This window comes from Homarus americanus, unplaced genomic scaffold (assembly GCF_018991925.1).
Source record: "Homarus americanus isolate GMGI-L3 unplaced genomic scaffold, GMGI_Hamer_2.0 scaffold16889, whole genome shotgun sequence".
Lineage (NCBI taxonomy): Eukaryota > Metazoa > Arthropoda > Malacostraca > Decapoda > Nephropidae > Homarus > Homarus americanus.
In genome coordinates, this window is record NW_024725586.1 from 104427 (window position 1) to 126302 (window position 21876).

Below are 21876 nucleotides of genomic sequence, written 5' to 3' on the forward strand. Positions count from 1 at the left end.
GACGCTCGGCCAATAGTGTTACTTGATTTGCTGATGACGCCGGGAAGAGAGGAAGGGAGGGAGAGGAGATTGGAAGGAAGGAGAGAGGGAGTAAGATTGGAAGGAGGGAAGAGGAGGGAGAAGTAAGATTCGGTTTATTATGTTTTCTCTTGTGTGGAAATTTACGTAGGGGTTCAGACAATAAAATATCCAACAACAAAAACAAAAAAACAACAACAAAAAACACCAAACAAAAACACCAAAATAAAAACACCAAAATAAAAAATACCAAACAAAAACACTAAGCAACAACACCAAACAAAAACACCAAACAAAAACGACAAACAAAAACAAATAAAAACACCAAAAACAAAAACACCAAACAAAAACACCATAAAAAACAAAGACCCTCAGGCTAAAACACATCCAAATGCAGCATAAAAAAATAAAACCGAAAAATATTGAGAAAAAAAAAACGCGACCATAATATATTTTACGTAATGGTGACAAAGATTTATATATATAGTGAGTGGCACTGAGGAGAATGACGTGGCACTACAGGTATTCCGTGGTAAACTGGCTGTATTGACCTTTGACCTTTGTGAGTCAAGATAAAGGTCAAGAAGACTGAGAGGCGCCTATACTTAGCCTAGCGTCATTTTGTTAACTTTGACTAGGTATTTGTTCACACACACACACACACACACACACACACACACACACAAGGGGGGTGTTCCTCTCTTAAAAAAAAAATTTAACAAAACTCAACTCAAGAAATCAATAAGAACAGAGATAATTTATAAACATTAATAAAAACATATAATAATAAACATCTCTAGGGACGTCATATATTTTAATAATTTAGTGTAAACATTAATTATCATACACAAAGGCGAAGGTTCAGACATTAAACTCAGACAACAGGTAAATTATATAGCGCGTGAAGGTGACACTAAAATGTTGACCCCCACGTGACCAATAACTCACCTTAATTAGTTTCATTACCTGTTGAGATTTATACAAGAGCCCCCCGTTCATTACTTTCTCTTAGTGATTCATCTCCATTACTGCTCTCTCTCTCTCCTACCTCTCGCCCTGACTCCTACCTATCAAGCCCTCTCACTCTCCCTCCCTCTCCCTCTCCCTCCCTCTCACACTCCCTCTCACTCTCCCTCGCTCATAACACGAGGCTCCAGAGATCATTAACTTCTCAGAGGAAACGGAAGCCAGAGATACCGAGGCGTCTCTACCACGGTGTTGAGAGCCGAAGACGCCCCAAGCCTTGGTGTAAGCTTACGACATGTCAAGACTTAGTGAATCAAGGTTTAGTGACAGCTTAAAACACCTCCGAAGGCTTAGTGAGAGCTTAAAACACCCCCCCAAAGGCTTAGTGAGAGCTTAAAACATCCCCATAAGCTTAGTGTGAGCTTAAAACACACCCAAAAGCTTAATGAGAGCTTAAAACCCCTAAAGGCTTTGTGAGAGCTTAAAATACCCCCAAAAGCTTAGTGTGAGCTTAATACATATAAAAGTGAATTATCCTTGTTGTTACTGTTGTTACCAAGCTTCAACAAGTAAGTTCTTAAAGCTACGCAACAAGGCCAGTTATTACACTCGTCCACCAGACCTGAGCAGCTGAGGAGATAAACTGTGGTTAGGTTTAAAAATAAAACATAGTGTGTCAGTGTCCGCTGTCTGCCTGTTACTTTTCCTTCCTGCCTCCCTCCCTGTCTGCCTGTCTGCCTGTCTGTCTGTTTACTTGTCTGCTTGCCTGCTACTTTTCCTGTCTGCCTGTCCCTCTATACCACAGTTATATACGAGTGTTTGTGTTAAGACAGATGGGCACACAAGACCAGCTGTGTCCTTCACTGGTCTGAGCCATCTATCACCCACCTGTCGCCGCCCCCTATACACCACCTGTCGTGTTGGCGGTGAATCTGGACAGTGTTACCAGCTGTGACCTGATCTATCGTTTACCCCGCCCACTAGCTAACTTACGGACCAATGGAATGCGTCCTTTTAATTAACCGACCAATGAAATGCTTCTTTCTAAATAACCGACCAATGAAATGCTTCCTTCTAAATAACCGACCAATGAAATGCTTCCTTCTATTTTACCGACCAATGAAATGATTGTTGGTTGTCTCCGCCCACTGCTAACTAACGGACCAATGAGATGCCCAACTGACAGCCCTACCCACCATAACCAACTAACCAATAGAAATACCCCACTGACCACCCAGCCAACTTTAAACTACTGTAACTAACCAATGAACTTACTCACTGTTAGCCCCGCCCACTCCAGACGAACGGACCAATCATGCACGAGCATTTTGTTTACATCTGGACCTCCAGCTGGCTCGTGTCATCAGCTAAATAAATATGAGTGACAAGCTGTTTTGGTCTCGTTAATAGCTGTGATGAGCCAAAGTAGTGAAGATGATTTGATGAGGTACACGTGTAGAGAGATTATAAGGCGATAAACAAACTGAGCCTATTTTTTTTTTCAACTTACGATAACGCTTATCTAAGCTAACCTAACCTAACCTAACCTATCCCAAACTAAACCTAACCTAACCTAACCAAATCTAATCAAACCTAACTCTCCCAGGCAGGATTACTATATTCAATCACCAGGTAAAATAAACAAAAAAAAAAGCCTAATCATCAGGTAATCCTTAACAACCAAACCTCATTTTCTCTCTCACTCTCAATAACGAAAACGGCAAAAATACCATCAATTGAGGGTAAACTAAACTAAATTAACCTCAACATATTTCGCGTTAAAATTATACTGAATGGAAACACCAGAGTGATGTGATACGATCTAAAAAGAGGAGAGGGAGGAGGGGGAAGAGGAGAGGGTGAGGAGGAGGAGGAGAAGATAACGAAGAGGGAAATACCTAACATTGACAAATTGATCTAAAAAGAGGAAGAACGTCAGGAGAAAAGAAGAGGAGGAGGGGGAAGAAGAAGGAAGAGGGAGGAGATGACTAGGAGGAAATACCTAACATTGACAAGTGAGTAATCTTGGCTCCCCGTCTTTCCGCTTCGTTAAAAAAACACGAAATTCTATATATCACCATTACTATATACGGCTATCATGTTACTCCATATACCACCATTACTATATACGACTATCATGTTTCTCCATATATCACCATTACTATATAAGACTAGGTTAGGTTAGGTTAGAGATGCACCGATTAATCAGTATCGGTAAAAAAAAATAGGTAATCGGTGCATCCCTAACCACTCTATAATAACTATCACGTTACTGTATATATATCATCACCAATATATAACAACTATCATGGTAAATATAACAGGCCCACTCACCTCAACCACCAGAAGGCATTAATTAGAAATATATCACGTCGATTTTTTTTTTACAGGTAAGATCTATCATGAGGAATAACTTGACTAATTCTTTTACCTTGAGTCCATAGGAAAAAATAAATGAGAAAGAAAAAGAACGAAAGTAAAAGAAAGAAAAATAAAGTAAGTAAAAGAAAGAGAGAAAAAGAAAGAAAGAAAGAAAGAAAGAAAGAAAGATAGCAGGGTAGGCGACAGAGTGACACACGGCCCTCCACTATAAATACTGAAGTTCGTGGGTGTGGTCCTCCCCCCACTGCCTGTTGAGGAGGAGGAGCAGGAGGAGGAGGAGCAGGAGGAGAAGAAGAGGAGGAGGAGGAGGAGGAGGAGAAGGAGGAGGAGGAGGAGGAGGAGGAGGAGGCAGGAGGAGAGGAGGAGGAGAGGAGGAGGAGGAGGAGGAGGAGGAGGAGGAGGAGGAGGAGGAGGAGGAGGAGGAGGAGGAGGAGGAGGAGAGGGAGGAGGAGGAGCAGGAGGAGGAGGAGCAGGAGGAGAAGAAGAGGAGGAGGAGGAGGAGGAGAAGAGGAGGAGGGAGGAGGAGGAGGAGGAGGAGGAGGAGGAGGAGGAGGAGCAGGAGGGAGAAGAGGAGGAGGAGGAAAGGAGGAGGAGGAGGGAGGAGGAGGAGGAGGAGGAGGAGAGGAGGAGGAGGAGGAGGAGGAGGAGGAGGAGGAGGAGGAGGAGGAGGTGAGAGTTGTGGAAGTGAAGAAATTCCCATAAAGGAGAGAGAGAGAGAGAGGGAGGGAGAGAGCAAGAATGAGAGACAGAGAGAGAGGGAGAGAGAGAGAGTGCCAGGCCAGGTGGGTGCCTCCCTAGCTGGCACTACCGTAGTTAATGAAGGAGGAAGAACCAAACTTGTTAATGTGTTGTCAAGGAAGTTTATAGTACCACTTCCCTGCCTCCTTCCTACCTCCCTACTCCCTCCTACCTACTACCTGCCTACCCCCTCCTACCTCCCTACTCCGCCTACCTACTACCTCCCTACTCCCTCCCTCTTCCCTCCCTTCCCTTTACCTCTTCCCTATTCCCTACCTGTTTCCCTCCCTATACCTGTCGTCTTCCTCCCTCCACCCCTTTCTACCTCCCTCCTCTCTACTCGCCCTAGGTCAGGTCAGGTCAGGTCAGGTCAGGTCGGTCTTCAGGTGGTTAATCATCAGGTGAAATAAACCAAAGGGGGGTGTCTAATCTTCATGTGATTCTCTTAATAATATTTCTAAGGTTCTAATTCCGTTTTGTTTTTTAACTTTAAGTCAACCTAATTAATTAGTCTTATCTTCAACTTACGACACACACACACACACTCTCGACCTGATCTGACCTAGTATCAAACATCATTTTACCTTGAATGGTCAACTTTCGCCTCTGTTAATGTTAAAAGTGAACCTCCCTCCCCTCCCTCACTCCCTCAATTCCATCCCTCCATCACTGTCTCTTCCTTTCTTTCTTCCTTCCTTCCCTCCCTCTCTCTCTCTCCTTCACTCCCTCAATTCAATCCTCCATCACTCCTTCCTTCCTTCCTTCACTGTCTCTCTTCCTCCCTCTCTCTCTTCCTCCCTCTCTCTCTCCCTCCCTCCCCCCTCTCCCTCTCTCCCTCTCTCCATCCCCCCTCACTCTCTCCCCCCCACACCAACTTACCTTCAATCATTAATTACACCACATTCTTCTATTTTCTCTAACCCGAATCTTATCTTAAACTCCTTTTTTTATCTTCTGCTTCCAACACCATGTTCTTATCTCTCATAACACACACCTAAGACATTTTAATTACCTTCATTATCTTTTATCGTAATGAGGTTCGATATCTTCTTAATTAATCATTATGTAAATTTAAATATTCTTCAAGCTTTAATTGTTTTTTTTTTCATAGTTTTATTAAAAAAAATAATAATTCGTATTTTTAAACAACTTTCTCAGTGTTTGTAGGTAATATGAGCCTTATTTTCTCTATCAATAGTGTCGCGAGTCCTTTAAAACCTAACGTAAAATAATAATAATAATAATAATAATAATAATAATAATAATAATAATAATAATAATAACAATAACAACAATAACAACAATAATAATAACACTAATACAAATAACTAACAATAAAAAAATAACAACAACACTATCACACGTAAAAAAAAACACTTGATATTTTCACTCCCTTTCCTTCGTTAACTTCAAGCCACTTCAACACGTCAGGTATACCCCCCACCCCCCCACACACACCTTATTAAATTAAGTATATTCTTTTATTCGTTTTACTTCACTATCTCACCTGACACCTTCATTAATTACTCCTGCCAATATTTTACCTGACGTGTGTGTGTGTGTGTGTGTGTGTGTGTGTGTGTGTGTGTGTGCCCTGAAACACACACATAGCTGTTTTACCCCAACATGATATAACCTTCAGAGGCTCCAAACATCCTGCTTGAATATCTTGTCATTGGTAAGGGGGGGAGGGAAGGGAAGGGGAGGAGGGAAGGGGGAGGGAAAAGGGAAGGGAGGAGGGAGGGGGGAGGGAAGGGGGGGAGGACGAAATCACAATGGCAATTTATCTGGTGTCCTCTAATACACACACACACGTCTAACTACAAAAGGTTACCGCCAGATGAACTTTCAATACTCTGAACTTATGAACTTATATAAACAATAACAATAACGACAGGGATACCTCCAGGTCACAGGTGTGATTAGCATTAGTTAATTTTACCTGTCATGTACTAATTAACAGCATAATATAACCTCACTACACCTCGACACTATCCCTACCACACCTCTCTTCCACCCCACCAAACTCCACCCCACCCTACTCCACTGCACGCCACTCCACTGCACCCCACTCCACTCCGCCCCGCCCCACTCCGCCCCGCCCCACTGCACTTCACTTCCAACCTCCACCCCATCACCCCCATCACCACACCCCCCTCACCAACACCCATACCTTCAGTTCCCTCAGATACATAAACGACCCATTAGAGTAACTTAACTACTCCCTATGACATATACACACAAATGCACACTAACACGCACACAAAATCAAACACACACACAGTCATATAAACAAATAAACACTCTCACACACACACACAGCTCTACATTAAAACAAGTAGTTTAAATAAGAAGACAAGTGACAATTAAGGTACAAAGGTCATCCCACCAAGCCGTAAAAGGTCAAGTAATTGCGTGTGTCCAAAAGGTCAAACTGGACTGCGGTATTAAACAGGAATTTCACATCCAGTTACTGAATATAAACACGTAATAGGTCTGGTACTTACTGGTCTGTCTAATGTAGTCTGACCTGACCTAATCTGACCTGACCTAATTTAACCAGACCTAATCTAATCTAACCTAACCTAATTTAACTTAATATGACATAACCTACCCTAACCTAATCTAACCCAATCTAATTTAACATAATCTAATCTAATCTAATCCGACTGCGAGAGAGATTTAGGAGTAATGATAAGTAGGAATCTTAAGCCAAGTAAACAATGTGTTTTTGCTCGTAACAAGGCTAATAAAGTTCTTGGGTTCATACAAAGGAGTGATAGTTACAAGACTAGCGAGGTCATCCTAAAACTGTATCTTGCGCTTGTGAGACCTCACCTGGATTACGCAGTGCAGTTCTGGTCACCGTATTACAGAATGGATATAGAATCCTTGGAAAGAATCCAGAGGAGAATGACAAGACTAATCCCGGGCATTAGGAACCTTGAGTACAGAGAAAGGTTAAAGCTTCTTAATCTGCACTCCCTCGAGAGACGTAGAGTGAGGGGCGATATGATAGAGGTGTATAAATGGAAGTCAGGGCTGAACAAAGGGGACATTACAAAGGTTCGCTCCTGGTTGGATAACCAGGAGCGAACTCGTAACAATGGTTTTAAACGAGACAAATTTAGATTTAGGCGCGAAATAGGTAAACACTGGTTTGGAAATAGAGTAGTGGACGAGTGGAACAAGTTACCAAATATCATCATTAACTCGAATACGCTGAATAGCTTCAAACATAGGTTGGATGCTTATATGAGCAATAGGGGTTGGGTGTAAACGGGACTGCCCAGTATGGGCCAATAGGCCCGCTGCAGTTTCTCCATTCTTATGTTCTTATTAAAATGAAAAGGTGTGTGTGTGTAACTTATCAGCAGCCGTGTATGACGATGTAGCCTAATGTCTCATTATATAATATCTATTGTTTCTAGCTAGCGTGGCGTCATTTCCTGCCACACCACGCCTCCAGCTAACTTATGACCCATACCTCTTATACCCAATAGCATTAGCCTCCATCTGGTAACGTCATTGTTCTAGACCACCAATCCCCGCCAGCCTTCATAACGTCACGGGTCTCATGCTAAAGTAGGGTCAGCAAAACTTCTAATATACACTAATATACTGCAGTTCTTATCGTGTTATTTGCTCACGTATGTAAAATAAATAAAAAGTAAAAAGAATTGGCTGATTAAAATTTGCAATTCTATGTTTCTTAAAAAAATTCGTGTTAAAAACATTTGCGATTCAGTTCAAACTACAAAAAAAATGCGATCCAGTTAAGAAAATGTATAAGAAAAATTGCGATTCAGTTCAACAGCTTAAAGAAAATTTGCGATTCATTTACCAAGAATAAAAAAAATTGCGATTCAGTTAAAACTCACCAAACAAAATTGCGATTCAGTTAACAAGACTAATAAAAAAAATTGCGATTCAGTTCAATAACTTATAAAAAACAATGCGATTCAGATAAAACACAAAAACATCACAACTTTCCTCACCCAACAATTTACAGAGAAAAAACACCGTCATAGTCCAGTTATTCCGATACATCTAACGGTACAGAACAACGGCGATAATACAGGTCTGTTAAGAAATCCTTATTCATGGCCGTAATGTGTGATGTAACGGGAAGATGGGGAGAGGAGGTGGGGGAACGGAGGTGGGGGAGGGGAACAGGAGGTGGGAGAGGGGGGAACAGGGGGTGAGAGAGGGGTGAGAGGGAGAGAGAGGAGGGACATACAACATACTTTTCTTATACTCTTGCTGTCCATGAACGGCGGCAGTCTAACCCGAATGTATAACGGGGCCAGGCCAGCCAGTCCAACGCTTACCCTGACCACCCCGACACAACCCGACCACTGACTGCCCCGACCCGACCACCGACTTGTTATGCACACCTCACTGACAGCGACAGGTGACACTGATAACAGCACACACACAGGCGCTCACAATCTTATCTCCCGCCCTCTCTGCTGACACCCCGCGCCGACACAACCACCTCCTGACACTCTCACTCTCTGCTCCAATTCTGTCGTCATACGTAGGTGAATTTACTGTAGGTTTTAATTAAGAGTTCAAAATGTATACAAATAATTGGGTCACATGAAGAATACACCCCTGCCGCGAACTTTTTCACATGATTAGACACCCTAAATTCTAACCTAATCCTAACCGAACCCAATTTTAACTTACTCTAATCTAATCTAAATTAAACTAATCTAACCTGACCTCAATGTAATGTTAGAGTGTTTAATCAATTAGGCGAAATTAACCAAGACTGATCTAACTTAACCTAACGTTACCCTAACCCTCAGTAAGATAAATTTGGGAACCTATTAATCTTCAGGTGGTCAACTTACTCCACACAAGAGAGTCCTTAGAACACACACACACACACACACACACACCCCCAGTTAGCATTAGAGTGGTTAATCTTCAGGTCTAACAAGGTATGTGAAGGAACGAATCAAAAAGGTGATCCATCCGTCGCTATTAACACACACATACATATCCTTAATAAACATCTATATCATTATGTTTGTATTCCTCCATTATGATGCGTGATTTAGACTATCCCTGGCTGTATAACCTTTCCCATTCAGTAACCACAAGAAAACTGCCAGTGTACTCGCTTTGTTGACAAGACTAAAAGTAACCCCACGGTGACGCTTCTTCTACCTTCGTACATTAAGGGCCCCGAGTGACGTACCATGGGAGGTGTCGTGCGAAGGATTGTTTACAAGATGTTGAGAAATACTGAAGAAACGTTTACTAGGTGGCTGAACATCTTGAGAAAACACTCTTGAGGGGGTAGAGGGGGAGGGGGGGGGGAGAAAAAGACTCCGAGACGGTGAAAGTTGTTGTAAGTTATGTGTGGTTGAGTGTTAGTGAACGTTATGTCTGGTGTAAGTTGTTATATATATATATTTTTTTTAACTTTACCGGTACTTAACTCACACGTAAACCATGTAACTAAATTAACATAAATGATTAAACATGATAAATACATTAACATCTGACGTCATTATGTAGCAAGTCCACAAATGACATAATTATTATATAACAAAAAAACTAACTCGTAAATATTTTCATATATATATTCAAGTTTCCACAATATGATTACGCTCACCCAAAACAGTGCTGGAAATAATGGTAGAGAGCTGGGTGGGTTGGGTGGGTGGGGTGTTTTGTGAGCATCGCCTGACACGGTGTTGTGGCGGGGATTGGCGGGCTCCCACAATGCACCGCGGTTTTGTTTACCTGCCCCCAAAAAAGGGGTTTATGGGAGAGCCACAGGGCGGGACCAGAGGGTTTTAGGGGTAGTTTAGGTTTTGTCTGTGTATAGATCAGGGTTTTTTGGGGGTGGGGGGTAAGTTTATTGGTTTATTGATAAGTGTCCTTATCTCACCTCACCTTATCTCACCTCACCTCGCCTCACCTTACTTCACCTGGATAATTCTTGGTCAGTTTGTGTATATGAATATGATGTATTTCCTTCTTTGTGTACGAACCTCTGTCCTGTATGGCAGTGAACAGTGGCACTACCCACATGAATCTGACCTATATATAGTGTCAATGAATATGATGCATTCTTTGTGTACGAACCTCTGTCCTGTATGGCAGTGAAAAGTGACATTACCCACATGAATCTGACCGACGTATATGTATGTATGTGTGCGTGTGTGTGTAAGTATATGTACATGTACATGTATATGTGTATGTATATATGTATATGTATGTATATATATGTGTGTGTGTGTTTACATATATGTATATGTACTGTCAATGAATATGATGCATCTCTTTGTGTACGAACCTCTGTCCTGCATGGCAGTGAACAGTGACATTACCCATATGAATCTGACCTCTATACATTTATAGTTGTTAATGAATATGATGTATTTCTTTGTGTATGAACCTCTGTCCTGCGTGGCAGTGAGAAGTGATACCACCCTCAGTGTCAAGACCTGACTGAATTACTCAGAATAGGCAAACTGTACTACAAGCTCTGCCAATAAATTTGTTAAACTAAACTAAACTAAACTGTATTAGTGAAAAACATATTGGTCTTGGTATTATAACGCCCAGAGTATACATACAGTACATACATACATATATTATCAGCCCCGGTGGATTATTCACATATACTGCATGTATACTTCACACAAGCACTACAACACTACAGTCTAATACATAGACTTTGACATCCCGGAGATACACACACACACGTACATACACGAATACACACACACAACATACCAAACTAGGAACGTTATCTCATTATTGTTAAGTCTTGGCCGGATCACTTAGCCCCAAACCTGTCATGATCTGGTTTATAATTTAACTGTGTGTACCTGGATCACTTAGCCCCAAACCTGTCATGATCTGGTTTATAATTTAACTGTGTGTACCTGTTGGTAAGATTAACACTTAGTTGTTATCGTAATATTGGGAAGATAAAGTAAATTATAACACAAACTTTTCCTAGTATTTTGTTCTGAACATTTGTCCACATGTACTGTACACATTTAGATTAATTGTCATAATGTTAACCTAATCTAACTTAACCTAACCCAACGCTAACTTTTAACCCAATCAAACGCTAACCTAACCTAACATAAGAAAATAAGGAGTCTGCAATAGGCCGGTTGGCCTGTGCATGGCAGCTCCTGTCGAGAGTTACTACCACTCTCTATCATCCATGAATCTATCTAGCCTCCTTTTGAAACTTTCCAGAGTTCCAGCACTTACTACAAAGTTGTAAGCTTGTTCCACTCGTCCACCACCCTATTTGTGAACCAGTTCCTTCCTATCTCCCTCCTAAACCTAAACTTATCCAACTTAAATCCGTTGCTACGAATCCTATTCTGCTCGGATATTATAAGAACTTTATATCTCCTTTATTGATTCCTTTCACCCACTTAAATACTTCTATCACATCTCCCTTCACTCTTCGTCTTTCTAGGGAATGCAAGTTTAGTTTCTTTAACCTATCCTGATATGGAAGGTTTCTAAGTCCCGGAATCATTTTCGTCATTCTTCGCTGCACCGACTCTACTGAATTGATATCCATTCTATAATAAGGGCACCAGAACTGAACCGCATAATCGAGGTGCGGCCTGACTAGCGCAAGATATAGTTGCAACGAGTGATCGCGGGCACGTTGGTGCCCTTGTGAGAGTTTGAACGCTCGTGACAGCGTACAGCGAATGATGGTGCGCCAAGTCCGTAGACTTGCACAGTTAATTAGGGTGCGCCAAGTTCGTAAACTTGCATCGTTTTCCATCGTAAATAAAATTGTGAACTAATGCCTTCCTAAAGAAACCATCGACATGGGACCAGGTTTGTTGCACTCTACAATTTTTTGGCGATTTTTCCACCAAATTTTATGAAAAACGATTGTGCCATTTTGGCTGCCCAGAACAGACACACGCCTAGTCCAATAGTATATTAGATAAGACCTCTGCACTCTTATTACTTACACTTCTAGATATAAAACCCAATACTCTGTTTGCCTTATTTTGAACATTAACGCTTACAAGTACCCCTAAGTCTCTTTCACAACCTAGAGAAGTCGATGGTGTTAAGGCTGTATACATAGACAGTTTTTGTTCTTCCAATATTAAGTACACTGCACTTGCTGGTGTTGAATTTCATTTGCCATATTTCTGACCATTCCTGCAGTTTATTTAAATTTTCATGTAATGCATTTGCATCCTGCCCTGAATTAATCTGCCGCCCTATTTCGGTGTCATCCGCAAACTTGCTTATGTCACTACTGATCCCAGTATCTAGATCGTTTATGTAGATTATGAACAAGAGTGGGCCCAGTACTGACCCCTAGGGAACCCCACTGGTTACACAGCCCCTCGATACCCTGCGGGGAACCCGACGCAATCCAACGCTAACCTAACCTAAGCCAACAATAACCTAGTCTAACCTAAACCAATAATAACCTAACCTAACCCAACAATAACCTAACCTAAGCCTGGCAGCCTCTCAATCCAATTGTCCTTGAGTAGTAAAAATTTTATCATTTGTCTCTCGTTGTCGATGTTTCATAGTGTGTGTGTGTGTGTGTGTGTGTGTGGACAGAAATACATGTTACGTGACAGTGGTATGTGCGCTATGCTTCACCCCTCCCTCCCCACCCCCCTCCCCTCCCTAGCCAATAATGTTTTGGAGTGCAGGATGGTGAAGGGCTCTCTCTCTCTCTCTCTCTCATCTATGTCCCAGTATTCCTCTTTATCTCCCCTTCCTTCCCTCCTCCCCTCATTACCCCACATGTGTTCTCTCCCCTAGGCCCCATTATCTCCCCTCATCACCCTCTTTGTCTCCCCCTCCCCTCTCTTCTTCCTTCTGTCTCTACTTCCTCCTCCTCCTTCCCTCCCTAGAAATACCTTGTGTCATTTCCTCCTCACTTCCCTCACCTTACCTCTCAACTCCTACCACCAGGCACTTACCTCCCCTACTTCCTGAACCCCACCATCCCCCTTCTCTCTCTCTCCTCGACCCCATCACTTAACAATGGTCATCACAAGAGAGGTACAGTAATCCGTCCTGACCTGACCTGACCTCCCCATTCTCACCCTCAACTACCATGATGCCTACACACACACACACACTAGTCTCCCTGTAATGGTTGACACGCTGGGAAGAGGAGGACCGGCTGTGTGAATCTCTGTACGTCAGACTCCCAGGTTGATCAAGGTTCACGGTTGGTTTTCCTCTCTACACACACTGAATCTTAAACTTTCGGTGAGGCATTACGACGTAGACGAATCTAAAAATACATACATACATACATATACATAATAAAACAAATACTAATTGTCCCTCGAGTAACGTGGATGGCCGGCCCAAGGGCTTCCTAGACGTGAATTTGTTTAAGGTGTAGAAGCTGTCACCAACACAACAACCACACCCTGAGTTAACGAGCTGCATGACCCAGTGTCAAGGAATAGTCCGAGAAGACCGGACAACTCGCCAACTGCACTGGCTAACCATTACCCTGGAACACGATCCGCAAATCGATTAACATCCAGGTCCCCAATTACTGCTGGGTAGACAGAGGCAAATGGCGTAAAGAAACTTGCCCATAGTTTCACCCTGCCCGGGGATCGAACCCGGGTCCACTCGCTTGTGAAGCGAGGATGCTGACCATTACACCACATACATATATACATACATACATACACTGACATGTGGGGATTATAAGGACAATTCTAAGCCTAACCTAACCACACTAGATAACCCGAGCCTCCCTCCCCGATGTGTTCCTTATCTATCACGCCCTCCCTCCCTCCCTCCCTCACACACACACGAGAGACTATAAGAGAGAATAAGAGAAGGAACAAAGAGACAAATAAAAAAAGAGAGTATTAAGTATACATTATATAGTGTAGTGTATACCTCGGTGCTTCTCGCTGAATATACAACACAGCGACTAATAACTCTCCCTCCAGGACATACATACATGAATACATAATTGTACATATACATACAAATACACCGACATGCATACACATTTGTAAATCCATGTAAATAATCTACACACAAACACTATATATACACACACACAAACATACATACATACAAATTAGCACCCACATACATACATACATACATATAACACACACAAACAAATTAACTCACATACAAACAAATAAACTCACATACATACACAGACACATACATACATACAGACACATACATACACACATACATACATACATACATACACACACAAAAGGCGTAGGCTGTAGAGGATGTTTTAAAGTGGTGATCAATCCACATTACCTGGAACAATAATACCTGCCAGGTAACACAGTGTAGTTACCTGTAATTTATGGCTAAATTACGGCTTTATTAGGGAGCTGGCGGCATGTATGTATCATGTATGTGTGTATCATGTATGTATGTATCATGCATGTATGTATGTATCATGTATGTATGTGTGTATCATGTATGTTTGTATCATGTATGTATGTATCATGTATGTATGTGTGTACCATGTATGTATGGACGTATGTATGTATTAGCTAGCTTTTTGCATCTAATTAACTATCAACCAACATAATATAACTAAATAAATTCTAAATATAATTCCACATCTATCTATCTATTCATCTCCGACCATCTATCTATCGTTCACCTTTGACCTTCCACACACTGAGTTGATGCCTCTCAATCAAGCCTTGTGAGAAGACCCTCTTGTGTTGACGGATTCTCCCTCACTCCCCTCCCCCCCTCCCTCCATCTTTCCTCCCCCCTCCCTCCTCCTCCCCCTCCCTCACTTTCCCTCCCTCCTCCTTTTCCCTCCCTCCCTCCCTCTATAAACTCCTCCAATAAACACGAAAAAAAAAGAATAAAATAAAATAACTAAAAATAACAAATAAAAATAAGACTAAATACCCGAATAAAATCTAACAATAAAAAATACAAATAAAATACAAACAATAAAATTTAAATACACGAATATAAAAATAAATAAATAAATAAAAATAAACAAAATTATAGAGATCGATAGATAGATAGGTTGATAGATATATAGGTAGGTAGGTAGGTAGGTAGGTAGGTAGGTAGGTAGGTAGGTAGGTAGGTAGGTAGGTAGGTAGGTGTGTGTGTGTGATAAATACAAAATTAAAATACACAAGAGAAAGTACATTTATACGTCACAAACTCGATACTTTCAGTGGGATCTGGTTTTGTTGACATTTTGTATTGATCACCGTCCACATTCTTCACAGGTCTGGGGCGACGTTGGTTCACATGAAGATTAGGCACCCCAAGTTTATTTCACACGATACTTAACATAACCTAACGCTATCATATCATAATTTAACCTAACCTAACCAAATTCCTCCAGGTAGCTAGCGTTTGGGCATTTAATCAACAGGTAAAATAAGCTCGTGGGGGGGGGGGGAGCTAATCTTCTGGTGACCCCCCACAAAAAATAAACAAGATAATAAGTAAATCAGAAAGGCCATCTTGGTGTCGTAGCTAAAGTGAAATAATTAGAATAAGTTGGAGATTTTTAGAGTTACCAGGAAAATACATTTGTTTGAGCCTTCTGAGAATACCTCGGGTCTCCATGGAAGAGTTGGTAGCGGTGTTGGTAACTGTGTATCGAGGGAGGTGAGGGGGTGAGGGAGGTGAGGGGGTGAGGGAGGTGAGGAGGCAAGGAGGAGGTAGTGGAAGGGGTGGAGGGAAAATGGATGTGCAAGAGATGAGAGAGGGGGGAAAAAGGACCTTGACTAGGGGGAGGGGACAAGAAGAAGAGGGGGAAGAGAGGGGCAGAAGAGAGAGGGGAGGGAGGGGCAGAAGAAAGAGAGGGGGAGGCAAGAAGGAAATGGGAGAGGAGGGAGTAAGAAGAGGGGGGAAGGGGAGGGGGGGTGGGGAGAAGAGTGGGAAACGGGAAGAGGAAAACAATACAGGGGGGCTGGTAAGGGGGAAGAAAGAGGTAGAGAAGAAATCGCAGAATGATGATGATTTTGAAGAGGGGGAGGAAGAGAAGAATCATGAGAATGATGATGATGAAGAGGGAGAAGAGGAAGAAGAGGGGGAATAAAACAGAACAAGGGACGAAAAGAACAAAAACTAGTGAATAAGACGGGGAATAACAGAGAGAGAGAGAGAGAGAGAGAGAGAGAGAGAGAGAGAGAGAGATACACCCCACCCACACAAGAGACCCACACTCACCCACACACACCCACAGAGACAAAGCCAGTAGCTGTCGACCTTGGCAACGTTGCCACAGTCTGGGGAACACAGCACAAGAAGTCCGTCTAGCCTCCCATATCCCCTCCTTCCCTCTCTTTCCTCTTCCCCTGTAATCTTTTCATACCTCCCTTGTGTAACAATCTCTTCCTTCCTTCCCTACCTAAGAACACTGTCCTTATCCTCCTCCTCCTCCCTTCCCTTAACCTCCTCCTTCTATCTATATTTACACCTAACCTTCCCTTCACAATCTCTACAACTCACGCAGTAACTCATTCACTCACTCACGTTTACACTGACACCAACGTTTATTATTATTATCATTATCCCTCCCAGACCTTTCATTTATCCCTTTCCTTCCATCACCCTCACTCTCTTTCCGCCTCCCCTCCACTTCTTTAATAAACACGTACGGTACCTCACTATTTACCTTCAACTAAATACAAAAACTTCAAAGTTACAGTCGATACATCACAAGTTAATGCCGCTTACTACTACCTACTACTTCAGGCATTTATCAGTAAAAAAAAAACAATGATCTTTACTCCTCATCGCGGCTAAGACAGTTAAGTGAACGGTTAGCTGAAGTACAATGTTGATTTGTATTTTCTATGTATTTTTCTGATAAACCCTTAAATACAGTATAAGATTCTCTGTAACGTAATATTCAGTACAGTATAAGGTCGTATTAAAGAGGTGATTCGTATTCTGGTAGACAGCACCAGTCGTTAGCTCCCCCCCAACACAACACCAGACAGAGGCCCGGGCAGTGAACACAGGGAGGGTGTGTTGCCGCAAATGCTAAATAAGTACAAAGATTCTATTGCCGTATATCTGATTTCCTTAATTTAAATTCCTATAAAATGTAAAATAAAAATATTGCTAATCTTCTCGTGTAATGGAGAATATTAGATCTTAAATTTGATTTGTAGGAATGAAAGCAAAGACTTATGTTATTGTTGCTAGGGGAAACTTTGCTGGCGGGGGAAACTTTAGGATAGATTATATCGTTATTTTCACCCAACAATTCGCTAATCTTTTTTTCCCCAGTTGGTAGGAGATATTGACATCATGTGAGTTTACAAAAGTTTAGAGTGTATCCCCCAGCCTCAAGGATACCACAGGGAACTTCTCAACAAGACATATATAAACATGTCCGCCGATTGTAGACAAGAAAAAGATTCGGTATTCTGCTCTGACCTGCGGCGGTTTGATCCGAATTTTAAAGACGAAAAAACAAATATAAACCTTATATTTTCTACACGCAGTCAATTCGTTATATTTCCTATGTCTAATGTAATGGATAATCGTAAATCCAAAATCAAATACCATCATGTGTGGACCGGGAGAGTTCGTACACTAGATGAGAACTTCCACAAGACATCGTTCGATCCCCCCAGGCCAAGGTCAAGAGTGCTACCGACCTGCTGCAATACTCCGCCGCTAACTACCCGCCGTCACCTCTAAATATAGCTAAATATATCTATTATCCTTATCTCAAACTACGACTAAACACCTCGACGATATCAGATAACAAGATCATACCGAGGAGAGATACCGACATCCCTTTGTAGGTAACCCATCCGCTGGACCTGGCACGGGGGTGGGCGTGGTTTTCTAACTAAGTAAAATATCTACCATCAGAATCTTACCTCGATCCTCCAGATGGTCAGGCCCTCCACGGCACCAGCTCCCTCGAAGGCAGGATCCATGGTGTGCAGCTGACAAGTGGTGTTAGCGGGTATAAGGAGGAGAGAAGCGACTCTACCGTTCACACACGACAACAACACTCGCCTGAGACCTGAGAGCGCAGTCGCCGACACCCGCCACGCTGCCACGCTCCCAAGCAGGACTCAGTTACCACACATCACTTCCTCACGTTATTCTAATGTTTCTAAAACTTCATTGTCCGTGTCATCGTCAGGAATATTAATCGTGCGTATATAGTCTTATCTTAAGAGTGCTATTCCGTGCCTGTCTGTTTTATTTACAGTTTTATTTACGATTCACACAGTTTGAGTTGCCAAGTCGTAATTGTAGTTCCTGCGGGGGTGTTTGGCCATTACCGAACGTCAAACTTCGAAAAAAAAAATAAACTTCCTAATTCATGAAAAGCTAAACATCAGGATCAAAGCATTCCTTCAGTATCTTCCTATTCACGAGGATATTAACACTGTGACACGCAAGAAATACTATGGAACTTATAAAACTGAATGGCTGACACAAATGGCGCGTAGCATTCACAAGCTAACTTAATCATTTGTAAATTATACAATGCAGGAGCCATGAATAGTAAACACGGATCCTAGGCACAATTTACATATATTTTTTTCTAAGGAATGTGTGGTAGCCTATTTTTACGCTATGCAATATATTTTGAGTTTACACTTTTACACTTGCAGGAGTGTAATAATAATAAATAATAATAATAATTAACGGTTTATTGAAAGAGCTTGGCAGCCAGAAGGCTGAAAATATACAGTTACATATTTGGGGAATGGGTTACGAATTACAAATAATATACAAGTGACATAAGTGACACAAATAAGACATATAGTAACTTAGATGGGGATCAGCTCAAAATACAGTTCATTTCAACATAGTGACAGTGTAGGGAGCAGTGTTTACTGGGAGTGAATACACTGATTTATTACATGTTATTGATAATTTTTACAATGGTTGGGACTGGGCTGTTCTTATAGCGATCAGTTCGTGCACGTATGGGCTGGATGCGGTTGTGGTGTCGAACAGCAATTCTCGGACAGGGGATCTCAGGTGGTAGTAGGGGCCGGTGTCGGGGATGGTGTAGAAGCTTCTTACCAAATTTGCAGATGAGGCGTGGTGATGGTCAGTGAGAGTCGAAAGGGTCAGTGTGTTGAGCGCTTCTTGATATGTGGAGTAGGAAGGGGAGAGAATAATCTTGCATGCCCTCTTTTGCACTTTTTCTAGGTGTTTACGTTGTGTGGCATTTAGGGAGGAAGACCAGGTGGGGAGGCATAGGTGAGCTTGGGAAGTATGAATGTTGTGTAAACACTGAGGAGCTCGTGTGCAGGAACTCCGAGGGACTTGAGTCGGCGGAGGAGGTGGAGACGGAAACTGGAGGATTTGACAACTTCACTGACGTGTGGTTTCCAATTTAGTTTGTTGTCTATGGTGACGCCGAGGAGCTTCGTGGAATCTACAACCTGGAGTGTGTTCGGACCTAGGGTAATGGAAGGAGGTGGGACAATGTCGGAGGAGAGGTTGATGTGCATAACCATTGTCTTGGTATGGTTGATGGTGACATGGTTGTTGGTGGCCCAGTTTTGGAGACTAATAAATCCTGAAGGGCGGTATAGTTGGGAGCGGAATTGTTGACGCTGATCCCAATGGTGGAGTCGTCGACATATTTCCAGCGTTCTCTTAGGGCATCATTGATGAGCATAATGTGTGTGTACAGTATGTTAAAACATGTCCTGAAAACGAGCGATATATTATTATCAGTAGTAGTCGCAATAATAGCAGTCGTAGTAAGTACCGTGTAGCTGAGCCCATGAGCAGGTCGGGGCTGGTGGCTGGTCAACATCAGGTGAGTAACTCTCTGAATGTCACTTGTCATGATAACACTCGCCTTACCTGGGGCTGCGTTCTCTCTCTCTCTCTCTCTCTCTCTCCCTCTCTCTCTCTCTCTCTCTCTCTCTCTCTCTCTCTCTCTCTCTCTCTCCTTGCTAATCACCAATCTTTAGTGTTAACTACCTCAATCGATCACAATTCTCTAAATCAACCAATCATTTATTTTCTAAAGGTCTTGTTTGTCTGTCATTTTTCAGTCTTTATTAAAAGTTAATTTAAATCTTCCTATAATATTCAGAATCCACGTCAGGATTTAATTACACTAACCTAACCTAATTTGACCTGACCTGACCTAACCTAACCTAACCTGACCTGACCTAACCTAACCCAAGCTAACCTCTATCGTTAATGTAAATAATAAACAGTAGCGGTGCTAGTACTGAGCCTTACGGTACGCCTCTAGTAACAGTTACCCCAGTTAGTTTGTGTGTCATTAATACCGACTGTTTCCTGTTAGGTAAGCCGTGGCCTAATCCACTTCCGAATTTCCTCTCTAATATTACGTGTTTCCACTTTACGTAGTTGTAGAAATAGTAGTAGTAGTAGTAAAAGTAGTAGTGGTAGTTGTACCTCTGGTGGGATGGGACCAAGTGCAAGATGTTTCGACGCCAGACTCGCGGAGGTGATCTCCGAACAGAAGCAGCAGCCCAGAAGTTATGTTACAGCCTGGATGAGATGTCGACTGTCTTTCTCTCTCCTTAGGTCGGCTTTGCTCTGCCTTAGGGAAACGAGAGCATCGGCCCCAAAGCCGACAACAGTTGCAAATATTGACTATGAGGCAACAGTCACTGAATGCCGCATAGATCTGCGGCTCAACTAACTCAACACAGATAGGATAGCGACTTATGTATTAGGATATTTAATATTAAGGTAATAAAATGGTGGCGAAGGTAGTAGTAGTAGATATTGTATTTGAGGGAGAGAGAAAACAAGAGTGTTTAGAGAGAGGGAGAGAACAAGAGAATGTGAGAGAACAACAGAAAGTGTGAGAACAAGAGAAAGTGAGAGAGAACAAGAGAAAGTGTGAGAACAAGAGAAAGTGAGAGAACAATAGAAAGTATGAGAACAAGAGAAAGTGAGAAAACAGGAGAAAGTGAGAGAACAAGAGAAAGAGAGAAAACAGGAGAAAGCGAGAGAACAATAGAAAGTGAGAGAGAACAAGAGAGTTTAGAAATATTATATTACGATATCAACTTTCAACAAATTTGATAAACAAAACAAGAAAACAAAAACAAAAACAATGAATTACGAAGAAAATAAAAGAGGCAAATAATAATAATAATAATAATAAACAAAAAGACAAACAAAAGATAAAAAATACCGAATAAATAAGAATACAAGAAAAAATACGAATAAAGGTCAAGATATAGAGAAATAAATTAAATCAAATAAAAATAAATAAAGACTTGACATAGAACACAATAAAATAAATAAATAAATAAATAAATAAAACTAAAAATAAAATAAAAAAATAAACAAAACTGAATAAATACGAAACAAAGAACAAAAAACAACAATAAAGAATTTAAAAAAAATAGGAATAACGAAATAAAATAACGAATAAAAATGGAAAGTAATTGATAAAAAATGAATAAAATACAAGTGACTCAAAAGTAGATGATAAGTCAATCGTATCAAGTGTGTGTAAAGACTTAGGAACAAGTGACTTTTGTAAAATGTGAGTGTGTAACGAGATGTATGTAAGCCAGGCATGAGAGAGAGTACAAAGGTGGGTGACCACTTACAAGGTTAATGGTGAGAGATAGTGGTCGGCTCTCTCTCTCTCTCTCACAAGACCTCTCATTAACCATCTTGTATGTATGTATGTATGTATGTATGTATGTATGTATGTACCATAATCTCAGGTAACTTGCCTTCACTTTCACTAATGAACAGGTAAGAACACACAGTACTATTATATACCTAACCTAACCTAACCTA

The 21876-nt window shown here is 41.6% G+C and overlaps 1 protein-coding gene across 8 annotated transcripts in view; it reads right to left on the reverse strand.

The window, feature by feature from the left end:
* The window catches only part of LOC121865243 (gelsolin, cytoplasmic), a 100718-nt gene extending 82576 nt beyond the window's left edge, over positions 1-18142 (reverse strand). For 5 of the 8 annotated variants that reach the window (XM_042364597.1, XM_042364599.1, XM_042364596.1 and 2 more), the window contains exon 1: positions 17976-18140. In XM_042364597.1, coding sequence (XP_042220531.1) covers positions 17976-18035 — 60 coding nt within the window. In that variant the 5' untranslated portion in view covers positions 18036-18140. Of the gene's footprint in view, positions 1-17975 lie in introns of all 8 variants that reach the window. The other 3 variants (XM_042364593.1, XM_042364592.1, XM_042364594.1) reach the window with 2 other exon arrangements.
* Positions 18143-21876: the final 3734 nt, after the last annotated feature.